Source organism: Eretmochelys imbricata, chromosome 3, assembly GCF_965152235.1.
Source record: "Eretmochelys imbricata isolate rEreImb1 chromosome 3, rEreImb1.hap1, whole genome shotgun sequence".
Classification (NCBI taxonomy): Eukaryota; Metazoa; Chordata; order Testudines; family Cheloniidae; genus Eretmochelys; species Eretmochelys imbricata.
This window is the reverse complement of record NC_135574.1, coordinates 56,410,676-56,429,655: the sequence shown is the minus strand read 5'-3', so window position 1 is coordinate 56,429,655 and position 18,980 is coordinate 56,410,676. Positions and strand designations below refer to the sequence as shown.

At 42.2% G+C, this 18,980-nt stretch overlaps 1 protein-coding gene across 3 annotated transcripts in view; it reads right to left on the bottom strand.

The window, feature by feature from the left end:
• The window catches only part of SMAP1 (small ArfGAP 1), a 241,089-nt gene that overhangs the window by 128,010 nt on the left and 94,099 nt on the right, over positions 1 to 18,980 (bottom strand). For all 3 annotated transcript variants that reach the window (XM_077812683.1, XM_077812682.1, XM_077812684.1), the window contains one exon: positions 4,191 to 4,271. In XM_077812683.1, coding sequence (XP_077668809.1) covers positions 4,191 to 4,271 — 81 coding nt within the window. The remainder of the gene's footprint in view (positions 1 to 4,190; positions 4,272 to 18,980) is intronic.

The following is an 18,980-nucleotide window of genomic DNA, read 5'->3' as shown; positions in this document are numbered from 1 at the left end:
ACCAAAAGCACATCGGAGCAAATCTGTTTATTAAGTGATACCACTTTAACAGTCCCCTTTCTAACCATAATCACTCTAAGACTCACTGCTCTTTAAGCTGAGGTCAGTCAAAACTGGTGGAATACACTGAATAAAAAGATTGTAAAAAAAAACCAAAACCCACTTCCAAGCACTTTGCAATCATTAACATTTTAATTTTCACAACACTACTGTATCTGCAACCCTTAGGGATCCAAACACTATACACTTTAAGAGCTAAGGAAATTTTGCCAGTCTCATGCTAAAGATCTAAGACACAGGAGTACCTTGACAGACAGTATTTTTAGAGCAGGGGAGATCTGTGTTGGAACAATAATCCTTTGAGGATCAAGAACAAAAGCATACAGTCACTACAAGAGCCTCAAAGCCAATTAGGAAATTAGTGTGTAAAAGGTAAGTTACACCACACAGCTCATTTATATCATGACATTTCTTCAAAGTAAAGGTAACATACTTTAAAACTTGATTGGAAGGAAAAGTTCTTTAATGGACAGAATTCCCTTAATGTAGCCAAACACGGTCAGTGCTCAAAGACTTCTGAGGCTACAAGGCCTCATTACACAAAGCAATCAGCATCATTACCACCATATTTTGGAACAATAGCATTACATTCAGAGCTTGGCTTTGTGTGCCTTGTTTCCATAAACTAAAAAAAATGGGGAAAAACCAAGAGATGAATAAAAAAAATCTTGTCACGAATTTCTGGATCTTGAACCCTGCTTTCAAGAAAATGAAGTGATCCCTTTCCCTACCCCACACACACTTCAACCCTGACATGAGTTATTAAATATATACAGTGTTGCTGTACTCATGTTGGGCCCTCATCTTAGAGGCTTGAAGAGGTCTGTGTAAGCTCAAAAGCTCGTCTTTCTCACCACCAGAAGTTGATCCCATAAGAGGTATTACCTGACCAATTTTGTCCCTCACGCATTATTAAAGGCCTACCCAAACTAACAGTCAATAAGGTCACATCCACATTAGGAAAAAAAAGCCAAAGAGTTAAAAAGTGTTCATCCTGATGTAAAGTGTACAGCTGCAAAGCAGCTGTATTTTTAATGTAACTGATTAAGGTAAACTCTGGGGAGATTTTCCTCAATCAGCTAACATGTTAAAAATACACCTTTTTCCTAGTAAAAGCAAGGCTTCAGAGTAAACTGTGTAGATCTTCATATGATACGATACCTGCTTGGATGAGCAGTGAAATAGTTAACTATACTGACATTTAAAGTACCATCTTTGACATCTGATTTGGCACGCATTGAAATGATTTGGGTAGTTCACACCTTAGAGCTATTGTTTCATATGTACTGAAACCTCAGGGCATGTCTACACTTCAAATTTTTGCCACTGCAAGTTACATTCGCATAAAGCCACCACAGTTAATATATAGCTTGTGCTCATGCATAGTTGGCTCTTTGTGCCGTACTGGCCATGACTGCTTGCTTCAATGTACAGTGCAGAGCACCATGAAAAGGTATCCTGATCTGTATCCTCAGTGTTTTTTGAGATGTTTTGACAATACATGGTGGTCAAGTTCCCATCGTGCAATTTTCTCCACTCCATAACTTTCACACCTATTTTGATATAGTCATGTACCTGCGCAGGTCTTGTCGCTGTTCGCCATCTCTGACAGAAGGATGGAGCTTGCACAGCTCTGCACTATTGTCATTAGCACTGGAAGCACAGGATTCACAATCCTCCAGTATTTGCAGAGCCACAAGAAGAGATGATTTCCTGCAGGACAAACTGTTGCGGGGCATAGCGAGAACCAATTCAAGACTGTTGGTGGCATTAATGGAGCAGGTGGAGGGAAGGGGTTTCTGATCAACATGACTCCTTGGAAGTACAGTTCACAATGCTGAGCAGAGCAGTCAGTGTTAGGCATTGTGGGACAGCTGCTGGAGGACTGATAGGGTTGACCTTGGTAACACAGCATCTACACTCAAGCTCCGTCAACCTCAGTACATCGACCATGGCTCAATGTGGCTTGGGGAGATGATGTTACTATGTCAGCATAATGAAAAGTTTATATCAGTGGGAGACAAATTTTAGCGTCGACACATGCACAACTAGGGTGATGCAAAGCCACTTATGTTGACCTAATTTTGTAGCGTAGACAAGGCCTCAGGCAAACACTGCTTTCCTTGGTTGCACTCAAGTCATACTTCCAAGGTTTTCTTCATAACAGCTAATGACTTTTTTTTTTTTTTTTAACCAAGGACAGAGAATAATCAAGAAGCCCAACCCCACACATTGTGAGAAACGATATACAAAATCGCCGATAGAGGACAACTTAATAGAATCATGATTGGAGACATTTTGTTGGTGACTTGCCAGTACATAAAAAGGCAAAATCTTAAGTAACTTAAATCTATTTCCAACAGTTATTTATGTTAAAACAATGACAAGACCATACCACAATTTTGAATCTAAAATCTTGAAAAATACATCAGAATCCAAGAGCAAAAGAAAAGTACTAAGGAGAGGAGAACTAAGAATGTATGCTACTATCTGACAGGTTTACAAAGGAAAGTAACCTTGTCCCCCTCACCTCCAGCTTTCTTGGTTGTATTTTACTTTTTTATTATTACATAACGATGTAGCTTGGTATTCTGGTATATTCAATAAAGAAATATCTTTCTCATTTCCATTTCAACTACCTGAAATATCTTAAGAGAAGCTCATGCTAGCAATGATACCAAAGCATTCTGATATCTTCTTTTAAACTTTTCTGTTTTTAAAGTTTTTGTGAATTTCTGGTATCAAGATGCTGGGATATTATTCATGGAAGATTAGTTACAACATGACAAAAAAGTTTGACAAGTGAACATTCAGAACAAAACATACTTTAATTATACTAATAAAACAACAGATAGGAAAAATGGTATTTTTATGCAGCTGTGACACATTACATTGCCACAGCAAAAATAAACTGGCAGATAGAGACTCCAATGAATTATACATAGTATTGGACTACACTGCAGGATAAAAGTTCTAGGAACATGCTAATTGTTTTTCACAGAAGTAGCCAGCATTTAGCAATGTACATGGCTAAAGATACACAGTAATACATCAGCTCCCCTTCCCCCCACTTCCCTGCTCCCAGCCACTGGCACCCCTCCGATCAGAGCCTCCCCCTCCCTCCCTGCATGTCCCGATCAGCTGTTTTGTGGCATGCAGGAGGCTCTGTGGGTGGGTGGGGGCAGGGAGGAGCAGCAAGGGCACAGCAGGCTCAGGGGAGGGCATGGAAGGGGTGGAGTGAGGGGCAGGGCCTGTGGCAGAGCCGGGGTTGAGCAGTGAGCACCCCCCCGGGCACATCGGAAAATTGGCGCCTGTAGCTCCATCCCCAGAGTCGGTGCCTATACAAGGAGCCGCATATTAATTTCTGAAGAGCAGCATGTGGCTCTGGAGCCACAGGTTGGCCACCCTGATCTAGTCCATTCCTCTGCCAGGATTGTTTCCTACGAAGTATTTATTGGTACTTTTTCCAGTCTAGTCCTAACTGTACTTAGTACTGCAGACTCCACTAATTCCCTTGCACAATCTGAAAGACCTTGATATTTGGAACATTATTCTGATATTCAGCTTACTTTCAGGAATCATCATCCTAGTTTTAGCTATTGAACAATTTTTCCTCCCTCCTTGGTGTTCACTTAAGTTATCTGTTCAATCAATGACAGAGTTCCACAACATACTATCGTAGTGAATCCATACATTATTTTACAATTTAATTTCAGATACACACCTGTGCTGCATCTACAGACCAGAGCTCTCATGGTGTGTAAACTTGACACTACTCAACAGCATAGACCTTAGTTTTCAAAAAAAATATGCATGAAAAATACACAGTAACTATGAGCACAACAGTGTATTTTTGAAAGCTTAACCATTTAGGTCTAATTCTTGTCAACTATTATTTTACTAGGATCAGATAAACATTTTATCCCATTAAATGGATGGAAAGTTGTCATTGTCAGTCTTTGCAGATCAGACAATCACTCAAGCATTCATGAACCATTAACACTAGTTAATTTGGACTATTATTCAGACATCTTTTTATATTTCAAATACATCTATTTAACTCCAGGCACAATACATGGCCTAATACTGTATCTATTTGTAAATTAAAAAATAAAATAAAGTAGTCTTACCTTCTCACTGGTTAGGGGTTTCAATGGTTTTTCTGATTCCCTCTCTCTCTTCTTCTCATCTTTTTTTTTCTCCTTTTCCTTCTGTAAGAGAAAGAGTGTGTTACTTGCTAGGAAAAAAGTGTTTGCAAATAATATTAACTTAAATTTAAAAAAAAGTCCTGCTGAACACAAATGAAAGTCTTCATATAAAATATAGAAACTGATTATCATTTTCAAAAATTATAACTTTAAGATGTGTAAAGTAAAATTATTTATTGTACTTTCCTCATGTGTATTATAGTAAAAGTCCATAGTCAGTATGGTAGGTTCCAGTGTTGCAAAGAGAGATTATCAAACTCAAATAAGCCTCTGGTCTAGTTAAAAAGCCTAGTGGTTTCAGGCTTAGCACACCTCATTACACCTGTAACTGAATAGGAAATGATAACTTTAAAAGGTATAATCTGAGTTCAGCTCATGCTAGCAATGATACCAATTCTATAGCAGTTAGAGCAATGTTCATTTTCAACTAGTACAATTTTATTCAGTTTCTCCATACCCACCCCATCGTTTTCCCTATTTTCCCAATAGTTTGGCAGCTGCAGCAGCATGGTAACAACTTTTCCAAAGCTTGCATAACTTTGTCGAGCCTAAAGTTATGAATAGTGAATAATAATACATTTGCGTGCCCCAATTAGAATAAACTATTTTTTAAAGACATGCAAGATATTTGTGTGTGTGCACGCTCATTGTCAGTGAAGGATAATCTTTCAGTAATGAGGTATAACAGTAACTAATGTCCAATAATCCTATTTTTAAAAGTCTTCAAGTGTAGCTAGTCCTGAGACACTAGTTTTAACTATTTGTGAAGTTTGAGGCATCTGCATTATTCTCTTAAGATCACTTGGATAAGGCCCGACACTGAGTGCTAAACTTTTAAAGGACCCACTTTAAAATTAAATTTTAACTTTATTTTTACTAAAATAAATTTACTAAATTTAGTAAAATTTACTAAATTTTAACTAATTTGCTTGTAAATTCTCCAAACTCATTCTATACCCAGAGTAAATGCTATAATTTTTGGAAGATACACCACGTTCTTCACACAAAAATATGGTTGAATCCCTGCTTGCTTAATGGGTAAAATTTTGAGAAGCACAAATCCCATTTCAAAAGTGACCTTAGGCACTGAGGAACTTAAGAACCTAAGTCACCTTTGGCATAGGACACAGGCTTCTAAGTGACTTAGGGGTTTTTGAAAATTTTGCCTAATAATATTTGTCCCAAAAGTTTTCAAATAGTGTCAGGTGACATAAGAAAAATCAGACTTAAAATTAACTAACTTTTATGCCTGTAGTGTATGGCATTAATAAACTTAAGACCCTTTAGGCTTTGAAGCTTGCACAAATGATGCCTATACATCACTGAATGGCTTTACTTACATGCAATGTACTATAATACTCTGAAGAGGGAACTCGTACTGTACTGTTATGCAGACAGTGAAACCAAAAAAGTTTGTGTTGCATTGCAGTACTATAACCTTACTACCTTAATTGACCTTGATTATATCAACTTTCTGCTTTTTCCCCCCTTCCTCCTGTCCCACAGCAAGCCACTAGAAAAATCACCAGTTTAATCTAACCACAAATAATATTATGCATTAATCATAACTTTATGATAGACAAAGTTACGCAAGCTTTGTAAAAGCTGTTACTATATCACTGCAGGTGCCAAACTGTTGGGTAGATATGAGAAATGAATGGGGGGTATGGAGGTACAGCTATATTGTGTGTGTCTGGGAATGGTACCATATATGCCACCTTCACTGTAGCAATTGACTAAACTACATTTCTTTGAACAGCACCTGCAGGAGAATCACTGACATCTACACAGCACTTCACAAAACCGAGGTAAACAGAAAGGTTTAAATGAACTGATAACACAAAGATGCACAGAATCATAGAATATTAGGGATGGAAGAGACTTCAGGAGGTCATCTAATCCAATCCCCTGCTCAAAGCAGGACCAACACCCACTAAAATCATCCCAGCAAAGGCTTTGTCAAGCTAGGCCTTAAAAACCTCGAAGGATGGAGATTCCACCACCTTCCCAGGTAACCCATTGCGGTGCTTCACCACCCTCCTAGTGAAACAGTGTTCCCTAATATCCAACCTAAACCTCCCCCACTGCAACTTGAGTCCATTACTCCTCGTTCAGTCATCTGCCACCACTTTGGAACCCCCCTTCAGGTAGTTGAAGTTTGCTATCAAATCTCCCCTCACTCTTCTCTTCTGTAGACTAAATAACCCCAGTTCCCTCAGCCTCTCCTTGTAAGTCATGTCCCCAGCCCCCTAATCATTTTTGTTGCCCTCCGCTGGACTCTCCAATTTGTCCACATCCCTTCTGTAGTGGGGGGACCAAAACTGGACACCATGCTCCAGGTGTGGCCTCGTGGCAGTAGGGTGACCTGATGTATTAATTTTATTGGGATAGTCACGATATTTTGGGCTTTGTCTCATATACCTTACAGCTACTACCCCCAATCCCAATTTTTTCACACTTTCTATCTGGTTACCCTAGGCGGCAGGTGAAGCAACACCAAATCAAATAAGAGAAGAAAGAGGAGGTGCAGCAAGAGACAATGGTACAGAGAGGAGAGACTGCAGCCAAGTCACATCAGAGAGAAGGACCGGGAAATGCAACAAAAAACTGTTTTCCCTCTTGGAGAGGCACATCATGATGCTGAAGAGGAGAACATATGTACTCTGGCAAACCCTATCTGTATTCCATTGTGGATATGCATGTGCTCCACATGCCTGGAATCACACAGTTCTTGGAGACAGGTTTCAGAGTGGTAGCCGTGTTAGTCTGTATCAGCAAAAAGAACGAGGAGTACTTGTGGCACCTTAGAGACTAAAATTTATTTGGGCATAAGCTTTTGTGGGTTAAAACCCACTTCATCGGATGCATGCAGTGGAAAATAGAGTAGGGATATATATAATATATATATATATATATATATATACACACACACACAGAACATGAAAAAATGGGTGTTGTCATACCAACTAAGTTATAGTTGATATGGTCACTCCCATTTTTTCATGTTTTTCCACATTTGATTTACCAGAGTATATACTCCTTTCTATTTTCTTCAATAGGATCTGATTTCCACTTTTTAAAGAGTGCCTTTTTGCCTCTAACTGCCTCTTTTACTCTGCTGTTTTGCCATGGTGGCATTTTTTGGTTCTTTTACTGTTTTTTGTTTGGGGTACTCATTTCGTTTGAACTTCTATTATGGTGTTTTTCAATTGTCTCCATGCAGCTTGCAGGCATTTCACCCTTGTGACTGTTTCTTTTAATTTCCATTTAATTAGCATCCTCATTTTTATATAGTTCCCCTTTGTGAAGTTAAATGCTCCAGTGGTGTTCTCTACATCCCTACAAGGACGTTAAATTTCATTACATTATCTTCACTATCACTGAGCAGTTCAGGTATATTCATCTTCTGGTCTAGATCCTATGTTTCACTTAAGACCAAATTATGTCTTAAATTAAGACCTCTCCTCTGGATGGGGGTGGGAGCGCAGGAGAACAAGCTGCTCCAAGTAGTAGTCATTTATGGTGTCTAGACATTCTCTCTCTGCCTCCCTTCCTGAGGTGACATTTATATGAGAATAGTTTAAATCCCCCATTATTATTCTATTTTCTGTTTTTGTAGCCTCTCTAATCTCCCTGAGCATGTCAAACACTGTCACAGTCATCATCAGGTGGTCAGAAGTAAATTCCTACTGCTTTGTTCTTAACATTCAAGCATGGAAATTCTATCCGTAGAGATTCTATGGCACAGAGATTCATTTATTTACTATATTTAACTCCTACACTTCCCCCTTCCTCCCAACCTGCTCTATTATTCCTATTCGCAAAAAGAAAAAGGAGTACTTGTGGCACCTTAGAGACTAACACATTTATTTGAGCCGTATTATTTATACTGAATGCATCCGATGACGTGAGCTGTAGCTCACGAAAGCTTATGCTCGAATAAATTTGTTAGTCTCTAAGGTGCCACAAGTACTCCTTTTCTTTTTACTGGTATTACTAGGTCCCATTGATTGGCATCACTCCACCAAGTTTCTGTGATGCTTATTACATGAATATACTCATTTAACACCAGTTCATCATCTTAGTATTTAGACTTCTAGCATTTGTATACAAGCAGTTACAAAATTGTCATTATTTGGTTGTCTGACTTCCTGTGATGTAATCACATGGGACTCTTGTTTGTCCGTTTTGCTTCAGTTCCTTTATCAATTTCTATCCTCTCCTCTTTACTAGGATATAGAAGTATCCCTTTAACAAATCCTCCCCAAAGGGATGTTTCTGACCAAACCACGTGCGCCTCCACACCTGTCAGCTTTCCCCCAAGCCCTTAGTTTAAAAACTCCTCTGCTATCTTCTTAGTTTTACAATCTGGTTCTGTTTGCTTTAGGGGGAGCCCCCATCCTTCCTATATAGGCTCCTCCCTTCCCAGACCATCCCCCAGTTATAAACCTAAATCTCTCCTCCCAACACCATAATTTTATCCACACATTGACACCCTGCAATTCTGCCTAGGTTTCTGGAACTGGAAGCATTTCAGAGAATGCTACAATGGAGGTCCTGATAGCAATCTAAATTTGACCTCCAGGCCCTCTACCTTACCCTTTCCCTGTGTCACTGGTACCTACATGTACCACAACCAGCAGCTCCTCCCCAGCACAGCAAATAAATCTATATAGATGTCTCGCGAGGTCTGCAACCTTTGCATCCAGTCAGCAATACACCATGTGGTCCTCCCAGTCATCACAAACATAACTACCTGTATTTCTAATAATCGAATCCCCATTTACTACTACTGGTCTCTGTTCTTACGAAGAGGTCCCCTCCCTCAGAGTAGTCACCTCATTGCAAGAGGCTATCATAAAATCAACTGTAAGAAAGGTCCCAATTATTGAGTTTTTTCCCCCACCACTCCAGCTTGATGTTCTACTTCCTAGAGACTTTCATCCTCCTCAACAGCACAGAGGCTGTCAGATTGGGAGTAGGACCACTCTGCTATGTCCCTGAAAATTTCTATCACTCTGAGCTCCTTCAATGAAATCCCTCTGGTCTCAAGAGACTGTGCTCAATCACTGAAGGCCCTGAGGTGCTTGCAATGAATGCACGCATGACAGCAGACCACAAAGTATGTAGGTTATTGGCCTAAGTTTAGAGTCTGTTTGTTAGGTCTATCTGCCTCTCATACTCCCTCTGTAAACTGCTTTGGAAAATTCCCACTTGCTGCTCCTGTTTGCTAGCTCAGTGAAGTCTCTCTTCCTCTTCAAATGAAGACGGTTTCACAAAAAATAAAGTGGATTGACCGATTCAGGTGAAACTCCAAAACAATTCTGGGGGTGAATTTAGGATGTAAATGCAATGAAACGTTGTCTCTATAGAATAAGGTGTATGGCAGATCTGCCATTAGTGCTCTGAGCTCACCCACCCTCCTAGCTGAGGTAATGGCTACCAGGAATGGAACCTTCAGAGATCAGAGACAGATACTGAACATGTAGATAGCAGTTCAAAGGATAGCTTGGTGAGCACCAAAAAAACCCCAAGGTTTAAGTCCCATGGAGGAGTACATTTCCTTAGTGGCAGAAAGATTTAAACTAGGTCCTTCCAGAATCTGGTAGCTAGTGGGTGAACAAAAGTTAAGTAATCATGTTAAGGTGGGGGTATACACGGATTACAGGTCCACCTGGAAGCAAAGAGTTGATGGAAAGACCAGATGTTTTGTGGAAAGAGGATAGTCATAGGGCATATGAATTACTGTTGTGCCCAGCTGGAAACACTACTTAGCCAAGTGGAAGTGTATTTCCTAGTAGAATCTTTTTGACTATTAGTAAGAACGTTTTGCATGGCTTCAGAGCATGAATGGGTTAGGAGATTCGAAAAAGGCGGAATGTTGATCCGCAACTGAGATGACATGTGTACGAGACTTGGGAACCGAAAGTGTCTAGGCGAATTGAGGGCAATGGGCACAACTCGTGCCTCATCCTGATGAATTTTCCGTAAGACCCAAGGTAGGAGTGGCAGGGGAAGGTAGGCATAGTTCAGATGATCTGACCATAAAAGAAGGAGAGCATCGCCATGAGAAAGTGAGCTCAGGCTCCTCTCGAATACTGCATGTTGCACTTCCAGTTCATTTGAGAGGCAAACGGTTCCCGTAGGAGTTCCCCACAAAGCAAAGATACCGTTTACCACAGAGTTGTATAGCTCCCACTCATGGTCGATAAAATGTCTGCTGCAGAGGTTGACCAGCACATTCTGATTCCCTACCAGGTCAACTGGCAATACGGTGATTCAATTGGTGATGCACCAATTTCACAGATTGACTGCTTCTGCACAGAGGGGAATACAGCTTGCTCCTGTGTGCCTGTTGATGTAAAAGACAGTCACCACATTGTCAGACATCATATGAGAACAGTGACATTGGATGAATGGGAGAAAGGATTTGCAAACCTCTGACTGCCCGAAATTCCAGAACGTTGATGTGCATCCAGGCCTCTCGGGACATTCAAATACCCTGCGCCATGCAGCTATCCACATTGGCTCCCCAATCATCTAGTGTGAAGAAAAGAAGGGAATGCCCATGCATACTATGTGAGGATTTTTCCACCATAGTGGAGGAGATGATGTTACTTTGGTGGGAACTATGGCGTTCATGGACTGTTTGGTCAGTACATTGTTTGAAGCCAAGCATGCAGGCAATGAAGATGGAGTCTGTTGAACAGCGTGACATAAGCATATGATGCCATGTATCTCAGGAGAGAAAGACAGAAGATTCTGATCGACCTTCAAGAACTGTTCACGACCTGATCTATAAAGTTGTTCAACCCTTGGAACCTGTCCATTGGCAGATAAGCTCTCACTGTGACTGAATTTAGGGATGCTCCAATGAAGTCTGTGGTGGAGTGTGGACAGACTAGGGAAGACAGGAGCTGAAGCACTTACAAAGCTGACTTGTAGGCTTCTTGACATGTCTTGAAGATAGAGGAGATGGAGGAGGACAGCAAAGCCATGACAACTGATAAGAAGGCTACTACCAAGACAACCCTGGTAAAGATCCTGAGGGCAGGAGCATGGCCGAATGGGAAAATCCTTTCCTTGGTAACGAAGAGATACCCTGTCTACTCCTTGCTGCTGTAGAAGGAGTTCTACTTCCTGTTTGAGAATCTCCTCCTGAAAATAGACCCTGAAAAAGAGGGAGAAGAGAGGCTTTGGAGGGGTCATGGAGGCAAATTTGATCACAGCTGGAATCTATGATGTTTAACACCCATTGGCCTATAATTACTGCACTCCAGGTGTGGAAAAATGGTGCCAAATAACCCCCAAAGGATGTGGGGGAAATCAGCAGATGGTGGCAGCTCTTGAACTCCTGTCAAAAATATTGTTTAGCCAATAGCTGGAACTGGGATGGTGATGTTAACACAAAGTGCAGGGAAATGAACTTCTGAACCCTTTGCCTCTTATGAGGAGTCTCATAAGGCTGCTAGTGGTAAAATTGTTGAGCCACTGGTCTAGTTTTATATGACTGCCTGTGGAATTTCTCTCTTCGGGGAAAGTGTATATTTTTCCAGGGAGTGGAGGATGGCCCTGCAGTCCTTCTGAGTGTGCAAGGACTCACCTGTCTTTTGGTTAAAACGATTAGCTTCTTTGAAGGGCAGGTCCTGCACAGTATGTAAAGCACCACATATGAATCTGATTTCCTGGGCTTCCTCCATGCTGACAAATTAGTTTGAAAATGGCATGGGCACCAGGTGCATTTTGGGATTCAGCAGGGGGAAGTATGGGAGTTTCATCTCTCTTCCTATAATTTTCCTGGCCTTTTGGAGTTATGCCTTTACCCATCTCAAGAAGCGCCCAGAATGCAGGAAGCCTGGGAGAGATGCCACGAATCCTGGTAGACCTACCCAGATAGCAATGTACTAAAATGAAGGCAGCACGGTGTGGGCCCACGGCTGAAAGACAAGATTGTGTGGTTGCACCAGCATAAACTCATTGTAAACACACAATGAAATTAAGATAAATTGATTGATCTATACTGATGTATGTTACACTGCTGGAGCTTTCCGATGAAGGCCAGCCTATAGTAACATATTGGTTAAGTACTGCGTCAGGGGAAAAACTCTACCTGCTGAATCCCCAAGAGTAGGCTTTGCAGTACCTACTGTAGATGTTTTTGGATGTCTAACATGTAAGTACTCACACCCAGCTTAATTCTCCTTACCTTTTGAGAGCTGATGTCACTGTGGTACAGTTACTAGAACCAAAAATAACATTTAGATATTTGGTCTAAATCTCAGCACGTGCACTAATGGGTAACAATCAACAGTTTAAAATATAGATGTTCCCAGATTGGTACTCATTGCAGCTTTGTAAATGCAACATGGCTTTCAAACTTATTATAAAAAATTTTTATCTGGACAGTGAGAAAAGAGAACTCATGACCTCTTGCTTGAGGAGTTAAATCTGCAGAGTATCCTCCAGCGTGGTCCACTGTGTCGGTGTAGGGCTCTGTATTAGCCTCCCCACAGGATAACCTGTCAATTATCCAGACTCTGAGTGAAGTTTAACAAGTATCTTCACATCCACTTACCAGAATTCAGCATCACAAGTAAATGATCCTGGCCACCGATATTAAAATATTAGATTACACAAGAAGATGGGATCAATGTACAGTCTTCTTGTGAAAATTTAATTTCACTGTATATAGCCCCAGTTCATATCATCAGACTTTTCATTTGAAAACCTGAACAGAAAATATTTTTTAAGCCTGCTGTAAACTGATTTTCAACCTTGTCTTGGAAGGAAATGCTTTTAATTCTGATTCAGGGGCACAGAATTGCATGGATAAATAGATATGCAGGACATACAGAAGATCTTCACTTGAAAAGCTATTTCCTAAAATTTCAGAGCATTTATCAGTGGTTTCTTCAGAGGCAGAAATTTGAACAGTAACATATTTAAAGCAATTGTGACAAGGCTAAAGATTTTTTTAAAAAAAGACAGCAGAGTGAGACTTTTCAAAATATTGTCTAAAACAGGGGTTTGCAACGTATGGCACGCATGCTAAAGACGGCACGCGAGCCAATGTTCAATGGCACGCTGCTGCCGGCTGGGTCCTGGCCGCCAGCCCCGGTCAGCCTGCTGCCGAACCCAGGCTGGCTGGGGCTGAGCTGGGCTGGCGGCTGGGGGGCTGGCTGGCAGCAGTGTGCCATTAAAAATCCTGCCCGCCCCGCCCCTCCCACGGGGGCAGGGTGAAGAAGCTTGGTCCTGCAGGCTGCTGCAGGGCAGGCAAGTTCCCCCCTCCCCCACCGGCGTGCTGGGTTCCTGCCCCTCCTCCCATCAGCTGATGGCCCTCGCAAGGGAGGGGGAGAAGCGGAGCCAGAGTGCACTCGCTGCTCAGGGGAGGAGGTAGAGAAGGGGGGCGGATGGTGGGTGGAATCAGGGCATGTCCCCTCCAGCACCCTGCCGTGAGCCGCTCTGGGCTGCGAGTACCTCCAGGACCCTAGCCCACACCCCCCAGTCCTCTGCCCTGACCCCTGCACCCCCCCCCATGTCCCCAGCCCTGACTCTAGCACCCCCCACACATCCCCAGCCCCCCCACACATCCCATGCCCTGGTAAGTACTCCACACCCAAACCTCCTGCCCCAACCCTGAGTCCCCTTCCTCATTCTAGCTCCTGGCCAGACCCTACACCCCAATCTGATCCTTCATCCCCAGCTCTATGCTCAGTGCAGAGAGAGAGGAAGAGAATGGGCTAGAACCAGGGAGAAGGAGGTACCCACTCTATGTGGGCAGGACTGGGATCCCAGACCAGCAGCAGGGACCCTGGCTGGTAGGAGCCGGCAGACGGAACCCCAAACCGGCAGCGGGCTGAGTAGCAGTGGGCTGAGCCGCTCAGCTCACTGCCGGTCTGGGGTTCCGGCCGCCGGCCTCGCTCAGCCCACTACCGGTCTGTGGTTCTGGCTGCCGGCCCCTTGCCAGCCGAGGTCCCGGCCACAGGCCCCACTCAGCCTGCTGCTGGCCTAGGTGAACGGAAGCCCAGGCTGGCAGAACGCTGAGCAGGCTGGTGGCATAAGATCAGCATTTTAATTTAATTTTAAATGAAGCTTCTTAAACATTTTGAAAACCTTGTTTACTTTACATACGACAATAGTTTAGTTATATAATATATAGACTTACAGAGAGACCTAAAAAATGTTAAAATATATTACTGGCACGCAAAACCTTAAATAAAAGTGAATAAATGAAGACTCGGCACATCACTTGTGAAAGATTGCCGACCCCTGGTCTGAAACATGAACATCATCATATTATCTGATACATGCTCAAGAGAAGGAGTACTTGTGGCACCTTAGAGACTAACCAATTGTTTTTGAGCATAAGCTTTCGTGAGCTACAGCTCACTTCATCGGATGCATACTGTGGAAACTGCAGAAGACATTATATACACAGAGACCATGAAACAATACCTCCTCCCACCCCACTCTCCTGCTGGTAATAGCTTATCTAAAGTGATCACTCTCCTTACAATGTGTATGATAATCAAGTTGGGCCATTTCCAGCACAAGAGAACTACTCTGATGACCGTATGAAGAAAATTTGAGTTGATCTGAGTTGAACATGCTGCACAAAAGGACATACATAGTAAGCTCCAAGGTATGATTATTATTAAAGGTAAGTGTGAATGCCCTGGCAGCTAAATCACTAAGCCAGATTCAAAATATATATATTTTGAAGCCGCGTGACAGAATTTAAAGAGTATATATTATCTCCTTTGAAATCAGTTCAATACACCACTGGAGGAGCGTGTTGCCTGTATAGTTTCCATCCACACCTGGCCAAGTGAAGTAGCAATAGATCAAATTTAGTGCCCAAATTAGATTCTAGCGATGGAACTGTTCACTGCCTGTACACTAGGCGGCCAAGATGGTCCTCTTGCTCCATTTTTAACTCATTTCTTTATAAGCATTAGAAAATTGAGGAAGGAGAGCATTTATACTTGTTTCCTTCCCATAAATATTGGGAAGGGTTTTATTTAAATGATAAAAATTAAACCTAAGTTTCCATTAACAGGTCGACGTATAATACAAATTTAAACAAGCACTATCATTGCTGTAGTTTTACCCTTTTTTTGAAATATAGTCATGTTTCCCTGCACAGCACATACTCATTAAATTGTACCCTGTGTGTGTTCACACACTAAATATATTTCATACCAAAAGTTGTTTATAAGATGGTAATTTTGAATGTGAAGACCCCCCCCAGACAGGAAATGCCCAAGTTATTTATATGGGTCCTTATCTCTTCCCAGTTCTTTATTTGCATTACAATACTATCTTTAAAGAGACACTGCTAATTTAATCACCACCAAATAACGTTTTTGGCCCGTTGTAGTAAGCAATACATGCAGTGATATTACTATAAACAGAAAGCCAGAGGAAAATTTCTAATTTGTTTCATTTATGTATTTGACAGAACTTTGTCTGCAGTCAAGTGTACTACTTCCCTTGCTGCTTGAGAGTCTTTCCTCTTCTCTCTTGCTGTGTTACATGTTTTTAAAAATATTAAAATGGTTAAAAAACTATAAAAATTGGTAGGACAGGTTATTATCCAAAGCTACATTTAAAAGTCATTTTTTGAAGTTTATTAGTTTGTCAATTTTTACAGTCTTAGTTAGGCATAGAGTTTCTTGTATTTTTAAAAATGTTTATATGTACAACATTTAATGTAATTTCATCCACTGTCGTTGCCAGAGATTACAATGTGGATTGCCTTCTCTAACATATGCATTTTTAATTTTGTCATCCACCATGAACCATACTGTTTCTTTTCAACTGCACAGCCTTCCTTATGTGTAAGTCAACGGCCAAGGCAGCAAAGATGAAGATAACCTAACCACAAATATACACAGTAAGTCAGCAAAATTTATTCTATGTTATATACCTAGACCCTATTTCCTACAAACAAATATGCATATACTTAACTATAAGCAAAAAAGACGACCCCGCGATTTCAATTAGACTATTCCTGTGCTTAAATTTAAGTTGTATTAGTATTCGCAGGATCAATACCTTAGCATGGAGATTGCTATGTAAAGAATTACTAACTCTACAGTTACTTTGGTTCTTCAAGATCTTGTAGTCAGTGTTCATCCCACAAGTAGGTGTGCATGTGCCTAAATGCACATTTCCTGTTCTTCCTCATGTTCCTGTGCGAAAACATAAAAGCCAGATTAACTGTAACCTTTCCTCAGCTCCCTCACAATGCACAGTCCCAGATAGCTGATGACTGAAAGCAGGAATGGAGGGTGGGTTTTGGGATTACACATCATCCCAAATAGCCACACAGTTACTGTAGCATAGATAACCATTCTTTCTCCTTCAAGTTATGAGTGTGTGGATACACTGTTCGTGACTGGCAAGCAATATGCCTTTGGGATGGCGAGATGAGGAGTATCAACTGCATCAGTACTACCGCTCTCCTGATCTTGGCATGTGCTTGGCAGCCAAGTCCAATACATAATGCTTGATGAAAGATTATTACGTGTTGCGACTTTGCAGTTCTTGGCAACGAACACATTTCAGACATAGGCAGAGGACATTGCTTGAGGGCTGGTGAAGTAAGCCTTGATGTTTGGTGGGAGAAGTACACCACTCTGATGGTAACAGCAAAAAAGACATTCTGTTATCCACTTGGATACTCAGATGTGATGGCCTAGCCTTTGTAAGAGCAGGCTATAGCTCGAAATAACCAAGGACACAGTCTGAAGAGGAGGTTATTTACTGTAACTGGAGCATCTTCGAGATGCGTGGTCCCTAGCTGTATTCCACATGTGGGTTCGCATGCATGCCATACACCCGAGTTCAGAAGTTTTCTCCAAGCAGTGTCTGTTGACTAGCACATGTGCAACATGTCTATTTGTGGTCCCGACCTAGGGTATAAGGGGCAGTGATAAGTAGGTGCCTCCTTGCTTGTTAATGTAGTGCATAGCAGACATATTGTTAACCAGGACCTGCACTGTGGAATTTCAGAGGCTAGGTAAGAAGGCCATGCAGGCTAGTCTGATGCCTCTGAATTCCAGGTTTATGGGAATTACCACTTCTACTGAGGACCAGGTCCCTTGCAACAGTAAGTGGTCCAGATGGCTTTTCAACTGTTCCTGATGCATTTGTGATTCAAGTCCTTGTTCAGTAGGGTGCTAAGCACAGTAATCCTCCTCATATATTTTTAGGTTTAACCACCATTCCAGTTCTGAGAGGCCTCAAAGTGGAACCAACACCTTCCCGTCAAATTGGTGTTTCACTGGACAGTGGATTGGCCTGAGTCAGATACATAGGGGCTAGAGGTGAAGTCAAGCAAGCATCATCATGTATGTGTACACACTAACATGTGGCCTAACACTCAAAGACCCCCTGGTAGAGGCCTCAGGGTCCTTCAACACCTATCCCAGGAAAGGAGCAGTAGAGAAGTCCCTCCAAGAGGGCTAGAGTGGTTGCGAGGAAGCAACCAAGCAGAGAGGCTATAGAGGAAGCAACCAATGAGGGCCCTATAAAAGAGATGCACCTGGCTGGCTGCAGGATCTGAAATGGCCTGGATAGATTAGTCTGCTAGCAGGGCCTGGGAAAGCAAGGGGTTCTCCTGGCTAGCTGCAGGGTTAAGGCAGGTAGTTGCTGGCAAGAGAAGCGAGGGAATAACTTCTGGCTGGCTGCCAGGACTCACTGAAGACAGGCCCACAGGCAGTACTTTTCCCTGGAAGTGTTACCTTGCGGAAGGTGGCTTATCTAGACTGACCCAGCTGGAGAGCTGGGGTCAAAGGACTAAAAGGCAGGTGAAGAACCTCCAAGGAGGAAGCCCTGGGAGTGCTGCTCCACCCCAGAGCAGGAACCTTCACATGTGAGCTGGTCAACTAGGGTACTAAGATCGGTCCTCAGTCTGACCAACAGGGCCTGAGTCTGGGGAGGGCTACAGGGACAGTGTAGGGAGCTCAGCCAGAGGACTGAGTCGCTGAAGACCTGCTGAGAGATCCATTGGCCAGAGGAGGGCGCTTGTGAAAGGTGGGTGCCAACCCAGTGAGAAAAAAACAGGTTGCAGACACAGTCAGCCAGTGAAAGTGGGTGCTCGCGAGAGACAGGTGCCAACATTGTTACACTCCCTGTCCTCCTGTGGGATCTTAGACTACAATTAACTATTGACAGGAAAGCAGTGACCCTTTCCCCACATGAGAAAGTTGTATTTTGTGACCATAACCTGGTAGTTTGCCAGAATTGCAGTGAGGCAGAGCAGTATGCTTTTTGCCCAGAAGTTTCTAATTTTTTAGGGTCCATGACCTTCAGTGTACTCTTTGAAAATGTAGATTTCTCCTGCATTACTGATATCAACAGGGACTCCAATTTTGAGAAGGTGTAGAAAAGTTCAAAGCCCTTCAGGGGCATTTGGTATCTTCTTTTCAGATGTTCAGATGTGGGAGAAAAAGTATCAGGCATTTGCCAGCTCAAATATTTCATCACTGATGGAAAGAATAATTCTGATGGGTGTTGCAGAACTTAGTATATCAAAAAGCATGTAGGACATCTCCTGTATTACTGTGATTTCAATGTCCAGGGATTCTGCAATGCAGGACTGGAGTTCCTGGAATGCCATGCTCGAGTAGGAGCTAGTGTCACTGCCTCATCAGGTAACGAAGACAACTCTTTCAGTTGAGACAGGTGTTCCTGTTGTCCCTCTAT